The sequence below is a fragment of the Lepidochelys kempii genome, chromosome 3 (assembly GCF_965140285.1).
Source record: "Lepidochelys kempii isolate rLepKem1 chromosome 3, rLepKem1.hap1, whole genome shotgun sequence".
Taxonomy (NCBI): domain Eukaryota; kingdom Metazoa; phylum Chordata; order Testudines; family Cheloniidae; genus Lepidochelys; species Lepidochelys kempii.
The window spans coordinates 6,413,964-6,422,866 of NC_136382.1; the positions used below are offsets into that span (position 1 = coordinate 6,413,964).

The 8,903-nt window shown below is 50.6% G+C and overlaps 1 protein-coding gene across 1 annotated transcript; it reads right to left on the minus strand.

The window, feature by feature from the left end:
* Positions 1 to 448: 448 nt before the first annotated feature.
* LOC144930383 (brain and acute leukemia cytoplasmic protein-like) lies at positions 449 to 8,558 on the minus strand. Its single transcript, XM_078851940.1, has 5 exons — positions 8,477 to 8,558; positions 7,599 to 8,090; positions 3,821 to 4,011; positions 3,172 to 3,243; positions 449 to 601 (listed from the first exon to the last, which is right to left on the minus strand). The coding sequence occupies exons 2-5, from the start codon at positions 7,783 to 7,785 to the stop codon at positions 449 to 451; spliced, it is 603 nt and encodes a 200-aa protein (XP_078708066.1). The 5' UTR covers positions 7,786 to 8,090; positions 8,477 to 8,558.
* Positions 8,559 to 8,903: the final 345 nt, after the last annotated feature.

Here is an 8,903-nt window from a genome sequence, read left to right on the forward strand (position 1 = left end):
GAAGAACTGCAGAGCTGACCACATGGTGGTGCTTGGCTGTTGGCAGCAGAGCTTGCTAGTGCAATTCTGTCCTCTCATCCACCCGTCCAAGGATCATTCCTAGGCAGGAATTGGGCGGGGCGGGGAGCCTTGTCTAGCTCCTCAGATCTTTGATCTCTGCAGAGACTCCTACAAAAGGCAGTGGGTCTCATGGAGTCAGCTAGCTAGAGATAAGCCCTGCTACGCAGAGATCAATAGCAGTCTGTGCACATGCCCCCCAACACACACCAATGGGCTGAGTAGGCACCAGGGACCTGAATCAAAGCATATAGCACTGGGAGGGATTATTCTAGGAGCCTATCAAGATGGAAGGAGTGTTAATGTGTCTCCTACTGGGTCAGGGCAGGTGGTCTTTGCTGCTAGCCCACAAGATGCCTGTCAGAGCCCAAACATTGACGAAAGATCGGAGTTAGGCTTTTCCTTTCTCCCCCACAGGGATTGCCAGCCCATAGGTGGTGCAGGAGGTCCCTATGATTCTCCCTGATGTGTCGATCTGCTGGATGTTCTGCGTCACCATGATGGTGACTTGCTTGTTGGCCATGCGGTTGGATCGCCACTTGGTCTGGAAAGGAAGGAGAGGGAAGGTTAATCATTGGTGCCATGCCAGTCCAGGCCCCCCAGCAATGGTACCAAGGCAGCCGGATGATTCCACGTGGCCGGAATGTAGCGTATTATGGAGAGAATTCAGTCAGACCAGTGGCCTCTTCTGGTTACAAACAAATAAGCAAAAGGTAGAGGTGCGGGGTGGGGACTGGAGATATTGGGGCATTGATAGGTGCTAATGGGATATGGAATCATATGGAATAAAGTTGGGTAGAAGGGACCTCAAGAAATCATCAAGACCAGTCCCCTGCGCTGAAGCAGGACCAAGTAAACCTAGATCAGCCCTGACAGGGGTTTGTCCAACCTGCTCTTAAAAACCTCCAGTGACGGGGATTCCATAACCTCCCTTGGAAGCCTGTTCCAGAGCTGAACTCCCCGTAGAGTTAGAAAGTTTTCCTAATGTCTAACCTAGCTCTCCCTTGCTGCAGATTCAGCACATTGCTTCTTGTCCTGCCTTCAGTGGACACAACGAACCATCGCTCACTGTCCTCTTGTAAGAGCCCTGAACAGATGTGAAGTCTGTTACCAGGTCCGTCCTCAGGCTTCTTTTCTCAAGACTAAACAGGCCCAGTGTTTGTAACCTCTCCTCACAGGTGAGGTTTTCTCAACCTTTGCTCATTTGTGTTGCTCTCCTCTGGCCTCTCTCCCATTTGTCCACCTCTTTCCCAATGTGCGGCCCCCAGAACTGGACATAGTTCTCCAGCTGAGGCCTCCCCAGTGCTGAGCAGAGTGGGACAGTTATCTCCTGTCTTACATGGGACATACCTGTCAATACACCCCAGAAGGATATTAGCCTTTTTCACAACTGCATCACATTGCTGACTCGTATTCAGTGTGTGACCCACTGTACCCCCCAGATCCTGGTCAGCAGTACGACCCCCTCGTCTATTATTCCCCATTGTGTAGGTTTGCATTTGACTTTTCCTTCCTAAGTGCAGTACTTTGCCCTCATTTTACTGACTTTTCTCCTGTTGCTTTCAGACCGATTCTCCAATTTGTCAAGGTTGTCTTGCCCTCCAGAGTGTTTGTAATGGAGCATAGCACCCCTAGGCACTAGGCAGAGCAATCTCATGGGTTAGACACCAGACTGGAACTCAGCAGAGCTCTTTTCTAGTCCCTGTTCTCCCACTAACCTGAGGCATAACCTTGGATATGTTGCTTCCCCTCTCACTCTGTCTGACTTGCCTTTGTGGCAGGGCCTGCCTCTTACTCTGTGTTTGTCCAGCTCCCAGCACACGGGGGCCCTGATCTAGCTTTTGGGGCCTCTAAGAGCTCACCTAATAATTAATGAGGATGGTTTGAATAGCACACAGGAAACAGCAGTGCTTGAAAGCTGCCCCCAGCTGATGGCTGTTCAGTGGCCTAAGTGAGACATTGGCCTCAGTCCAGTTCTTGGGGGACTTTACAGATTCTATGACCATTTGTCGGCCATCTCAGCAGAGGTGCCAAGGAATGAATGGGCCACGGAGCCTGAACTCCCCTCTCATGCATTTCCCCCTGGGTCAGACTCCCCAGAACGGGGGAGCTTTTACTTTAGTTTATTTGCATTATGGTAGCACGTAATGGCTGTAGTCAGGGAAGAGGAGTCCGCTGTACAAAAATGAGTCACAAGAAGATGGTCCCTTCTCCAAAGAGCTCACAGTCTGGGTGGGACACAAGACAGGGCAGGTGCACGGAACAGACCCATGGAGGAGAAGGTGACAGTGGAATGGGTGCGTCTTGCAGAGCAGACAGTGGTTGCAGCCTGGCACTACCTTACACGTGCATGGGGGAAGTTTGTGCTCCAGCTGCCTTTGCTGGACCTGGTTTAGGGACAGCTAAAAGCTCCATCTGCCATGGGTGTCAGGCACCAGCATGAACCTCCTTTCGAAATGGGGAACTTGGAGAGGATGCTCTTGGAGTCATCAAGTATTTGGGAGGCGCATACCCCTGGCAGTAACAAAAGCAAGGGTTGTGGACTGAAGGCACATGCCTGGGACATCAAGGAGTGCTGGGGATTGTGTGACAGATGTGGGAAAGCGGGGACATGAAGTGACTCACTAATGCTGGAGGAGATTAACTGTTATAGCAGCTCTTTTCTCTCTGTGTCTCCCCCTACCCCAGCCTACAGAAACGGCACAATTGTACCTCTCAGCACATTTTGCCTGGCCTAGATTTAAATTTCTGTGTCTAGCTCCCGGGGGACCTTGGGCAACATCTGGAAGAGGAGGCCATTAGACGGACTGATGGAAGTCGGTGGAGGTGAAGTTTGTCTCACAAGCTTATGTTTCAGGGTTTGCTAGGTCTCCCGAAAGAGTCGGGTGTTGTTCAAAATTCCAGCTAGAAATGTGCTCCCTTGGAGAGAGGAGGTTGGTCATCTTAAGCCATAGAGATAGGATCCTCCCCCATCACTTGCATCATAGCACACGGTCACTTCCCCTCCACCCCATCTACAAGTAGGTACATCCCTCCACACAGTGCTGACGAACTACAGCTGGTCAAGAATATATTGATGAAACATTTTTTTAATTGGAAATGACAATTCATCACACCTGGAATTTTTCCCAGCAAAGGGTTGGGTTGAAGGTTTCTCAGGTCCAGGATGGAATTTCTGCTCAAAATCTGAGAGAGAAAGAGAGAGGCCAACAACCCCATAGTTAGCACTCCCTGGGGATGTGGGGAGTGCCGTAATTCACGTCTCTCACATCTCAGGTGAGTTTCCTAACGGATAGAGTCAGTGACTCTTGTCAGAGCTGTGATTTCTATAATGTGCAACTAACGTATTGAGAGGCCTGCGGAGACTGACTCTGTAGCCTGGGGTTTAGTGCCCTCTCCTGGGATGTGGGAGACCTCGATTCAACACCTTCCTGCAAAGCAGGGACTTGAACCTGCGTCTATCACATCCCCGGTGAGTGTTCTGGGCTCTCTTGCTCTCCCTCATTGTTTGTGAAAAATTTCAGAAGGTCTCAGTTTCTTCTTAATGTGGAACTGAACATTTTTTGAAATCTCGACTGTTTGCAGGATGGGGAAACCATTTTCCACCTCGCTCTGCTCCTCACAGCATACTGGGGCACTGTGGTCGGTGCTGACAGAGGGACGAGCTCCTCCTACTGAAAAAACAAACCCATGGTCTATCTCTTGAGAAGTTACCCATGCATCTCCTGGTGAAGCCCACCTCCGTCTTATGAAACAACCTCACCTCCTCAGTACAGAGCACACTTTTTTTCTGCAGTGTTGTTCCAGAGGGCGAGAGTCCATTCAATGGCTTGTGGGTTACTTGACTTCCACCAGCTGGAGCTTTGACTTCATTCAAGGACAAATCAGACATCACAGAGCAAACTTTCAAGTAGGCCTGCGCTGGGTTAGGAATCCCATCGTCAAAGAAATCTCCTAATGGAAAACGAAGAAATACTTTTTGAGCCAATTCAAAGTTATGCTTCCCGCTAATGTAAAATGAAGGCTCACAATTAAAACACAGGGTTCAGAGTAACAGCCGTGTCAGTCTGTATTCGCAAAGAGAACAGGAGGACTTGTGGCACCTTAGAGATTAACACATTTATCTGAGCATAAGCTGTAGCTCATGAAAGCTTATGCTCAAACAAATTTGTTTGTCTCTAAGGTGCCACAAGTCCTCCTGTTCTTTTTAATTAAAACACAGAGGACCATTTCTGAGTGAAAACAAGCCCCTTTCAAAAACTCAGCATGGGCACTATTTTGCTGAAATGACTCTTTGGTATGAAATGAGATCCATCTCCAAGCTGAAAGGGAATGCCAAAAGCTTCAAATCTGGCTTCAAATTCTTTGCACAGTAGAAGAGCACGATGAGCTGTGAATTCTTTGCACAGTCCCTACTTTCACCAGTCTGGAGTTCATTTGCCGTGAAGTGTTGGAAATAGAATGAATCTCAAAACCATTTTTGTATTTCAAAATTACAAAATAAAATGACAGCTAGGCTTGGCAGATTGTTTTAATAATTTTGACAGATAGCGACGTTTATGTTAAGCCTTTCCCCTCTATTTTTATCGATTTAAATGTTCACAGTCTCTTTGGACTTCAGTTTCCCCATCTATAAAATAGGCACAAGACTTCCCTTCCCCCACGCTTTTTCTGATTAGGCTTCAAGATCTTCTGGGCAGGGACTGCCTATTGCTATGTGTATGTGCAGGGCCTAGCACAGGGATCCCCAGACTTTTTCGGTCACGCTCCCCTGCTTACCCGGTCTGTGTCCCCCCTCCCCGGGAGCTGCAGTGGGGAGGCCAGGCTGGGAGTGGGTGCAAAGCCGCGGTTGGGAGCCAGGGCCAGGACCGGGGCGGAGCCTTGGCCACCATCGGGAGCTGGGAACTGTGGCCAGGAGTGGGGCCGTCGTCGGGGGTGGGGCTCGGAGCTGCGGCTGGGGCCACGGTGAGGAGCGGGAGCAGGGACTAGGATTGGGGCTGGGGGCAGGGCCTGGAGTGGAACTGGGGGCAGAGTGGGCTGGGTGGCACTTCTTCCCCACCCTCTATGGGGGCTGGCCTGAGCCCTGCCATGCCCCCCTGAGCATTCCTCCGTGCCCCCTTAGGGCAGCATGCCCCACAGTTTGGGGACCACTGGCCAAGCACAACTGAGGCGCAACCGAGATTGGAACCCCAACATGCCACTGTAATAGCAATATTGTTTTACAAAAGTTCTGCCTCATTGCAAGTTATGCTGTCACGGCTGCTCTGCATATGGATGCAATGAACTGAATCAAACATACAGCACCTCTATGGAACACAGTGTGTCTCTGTCGATTCATTTCATTTTTATGGCTGGGATCAGGGAAGAGAAGCCATGAAATCCTCTCAGCAGGAAAGCTCACAGATCTGATCATTTTCTTCCCTGAATTACACATTCTGCCCCCGAGATCTCAGCAGAAGCAAAAGGAACCACTTGCTATCAGGATGTGGGGTAACTTGGTGTGAAAATTATTGTAAATGATTATGGCTGCTAAGGGAGAGAGCCAGGACTGGTCATGCTATTTATTAGATCTAAGGATCAGGACAGATCTGCATGGAATGGTCAAATCTTTGCACCATGCTGTCGGTAGATGCCTTAAAAGGGGTATTTTATCCTCCTTTATACTGCATCTTGTGCATTTTCTCCTGTGCTCTACCCATGCGGAACTCAATGAACTCATGTAATCATAGCACGTCGAGATGGATGAGACCTCTGGCCTCATCTGCGCCTTTCCCTAGGACCGGTGCAGGCTTGGTCAGTATTGCTCATTTGCTACCGATTGGTCCAGTCTGGTTCTAAATGCCCCAAGTAATGGGATTAGCAAAACCTCCCCTATTCGCCTAAACCAAAGCTAGGGGGAAACTGGCATGTATTCAAGCTGCCTTTCTGCTCCAGTGAAAGCAGCTTTATTCCCTAGCCCCCAGAGACTCAGCAAATTTAATAGGGGGCTTGACATCTTAAGGAAGAGACAGTCATGGGAGTATGGACATGGGCTGTGCTGAGTTTTTCATCTGACAGTTAGCTGGCTTTTTCTCAAGATCACACCCTTAAGTATCGGTAGCAATCCTGAGGGAGTGCAAGGTCACTCCCCTGGCCGCACATCACTGTGCAGACTCCGGCTGAGTTACAGCACAGTAAGAGATGGCCTGTAGGATGGCTTTCCTATGGGGAATCACTGTTGCTTGCAGTCTAGAGGGCAGATCCTTGGAGGTGACCTGAGTGAGCTCTGGATCAGACCCTGGATGCACATAAGAATGGAGCCCTATCAAAGTTCCTGGACTGATACTCAGAGTTTCCCCTGATGGTTCATTTTCCCCTCTTGCTTCTGGGGCCAGTTTAGGTTTTATTTCACCAACTTTCCAAGGGATTCTTGTAAACATGGCTACCAAATTTGACTGCCAAGCTATATCCATGGCGGCAAACCTGAGCAACAGCAGATCAGCACATTCTAAAAAAATTTTTCAGGCTGATGTTCATTTTACAGTGGAAGCCAGACTCAAGGGGACACCTTACAACACACAACTCCTCCTCCCGCGAAAGGGGGATACCTTGGGTTTATAGCCCCCTTCATTCCCCCCCTTCTTTAAAAGGCCTGATTTTTTTCCCCTGCTTCTTTTCACCAAGCCATTCCCCAGACTTCAATTCAAACACACAGTATCTGGGGGAAGTTCTCTGGCCCGTGTTATACAGAAGGACAGACAGGATGATCATAATGGTCCCTTCTGGCTTTGGAGTCTATGAATCTATAAGGCACCATGTCAATACAAAACACCTCACAGTTTGTTCCCATCAAGCCCCGCAGCAGGGAGACCGGGAACAGATCCAGCCTGTGGGTATCGCAGGCCTGTGGGTATAGCGGCTCTCACCTGGCCTGAGTTTGCCCCAGCGTTACCAAGACGCTGCAGCTTGCCCTGTGCACCACGAGGTGTCGCTGTTGCTTCACACCGTTCTGTCCCGAGGGACATCCCCTGCAGGTGGGCAGCGGCCTGCTCTGCACTGCAGGTTGGACTGAGGTGTTCACAGCATTAACCCTGTCCATCCACAACCCCCAGCATGGGGCTCCTATCGAAACTGGGGGACAACGTGTTCATGGTGCAAACCACAGCTCAGAGAGAGTGACTTGTGGCCTCCATCTCTCCCCCATTCATCCCTCCTCCGCTCCGTTGGCTGGACCTGCTCCCCATTCCTATCCGCCCGGCCCACCCAGCCCCCCGCTGTACCTACAGCAATTGGCATGTGCACCAGCCGGTAGGAAGGCATTAAAAAATACACTGCTCCTTTCCATGCCACTGAGCTCCTGGAGACCTGTCAGAGCGGCCAGCACCCTGCAAACAGCCCGCTCTCCGCAGGCCACCAGCAGCAAGTGCTCTGACCAGCCCTGCTTGGGGACCTCTGTTCTACCCTCTGGGCATGGCACCACCCTCAGAGGTATCTCAGCATGACTGAGTGCCCCAGAGGGCCAGGCGCCTATCCTTGCCATTGAGCACGGCCTGCTGTCTTACCTGAGTTCATCGTGCTCTTCTCCCTGTCAAAGGCAGCCCCAGGGGAGCTCTCCTGTGGGATGGTCTGGAGGGCGGAGAGCGGGATGTCTGCATCTGTGTTCATCAGCCAGGTAGACTCCGTCTCTTTGGTCCAGTTCTCCCGGTACCTCGGCTCCAGGCCGTCCGTCCGGCTGCCCCCACAGCCCATGGCAGGGGCTGACTGGCGTCACTGATGGCACGTCAGGCAAGCGTCTCGGAGTATGGCAGGGAAATCGGTCCCTCAGCCACCCTTTGTGAGCATCTTCCTGCCTCCCGGGTGTCACGCTAGTGGGATCCAGCCCCTCCTTCAGCCAGAGTTATTCCCACCCAACTCTCTTGGGTAGTTCCCTCCCCTGCAACTGCAGTCAAGGGAAGAGCCACCCCTGGGTGTGTTAGCTGCTGTGAAATGGGGTGGCCGGACTGCCGACCAGGGGTTAGGGTCCTTCAGCTGGTCTATGAGTTGGAGTAAGGCACCTGAAAGGGGTAAATAAAAGAGATAGGCATTGTCTTTGTCATTCAACCACTCAGTTCATTGGAGACCAGAAAAACATTAACCACAATGTAGCCCTGGCTGGCCCTATTGCTGGGAAGCTTCTCTATGAAATAAATGTGCAGTTTGGGGCTGTCCTAGCAGATCTGAAGAGCTGCAGTTACTGAACCCAGCAGGCACTGAGCTGCTGCAGCTGGCAAATTACTAATGGCAGAGCGGGGGGGAGGGAATAATAAACCTAGAGGGTTTTAGAATCTCTGTCCACTTTATCCCTATTTCCCTGTCGTGCACAAGGGCACCCATGCAATCAAGGCACCCGCAAATCTCTATTAGATCTGGGGTTGCTATTTATTAGGAAGTATCTACTTACAGAATTGGACCCTTCTCCTGGTTTCCGAATCACCCCTGAGCAGCCCGTGACATTTACGATTTTTCTGCCTCCAGGCACTGCTGAAATCCAAATTAATAATTAACCTGCAGCATCCAGGAGGCGGTGCTACCCCATTGCTTTGCCTGTACGTTTTCAGTGGGGATGGGCTAAGCCTTCTAAATGTAGCTCTAAGCCCATTCCAGAGTTTGACTTGGTTTGTGTTTCACTACAGAAAGGCTGCAAAAAGGAGCAGAGGGGAGAGACCAGTGAAAATATACAGTGAGAATTGGAGTGGAAGCAGATAATGATTGAAAGAGAGATCCTAAGACTTTGATAAAGAGCTGGTGGGAGAGAAAGAAATCAAGTGCGGGGAAAGGAACAGAGAGTGAAAGCAAATCCAGAGCGAGCATGTGAAGAATGGAGCCGA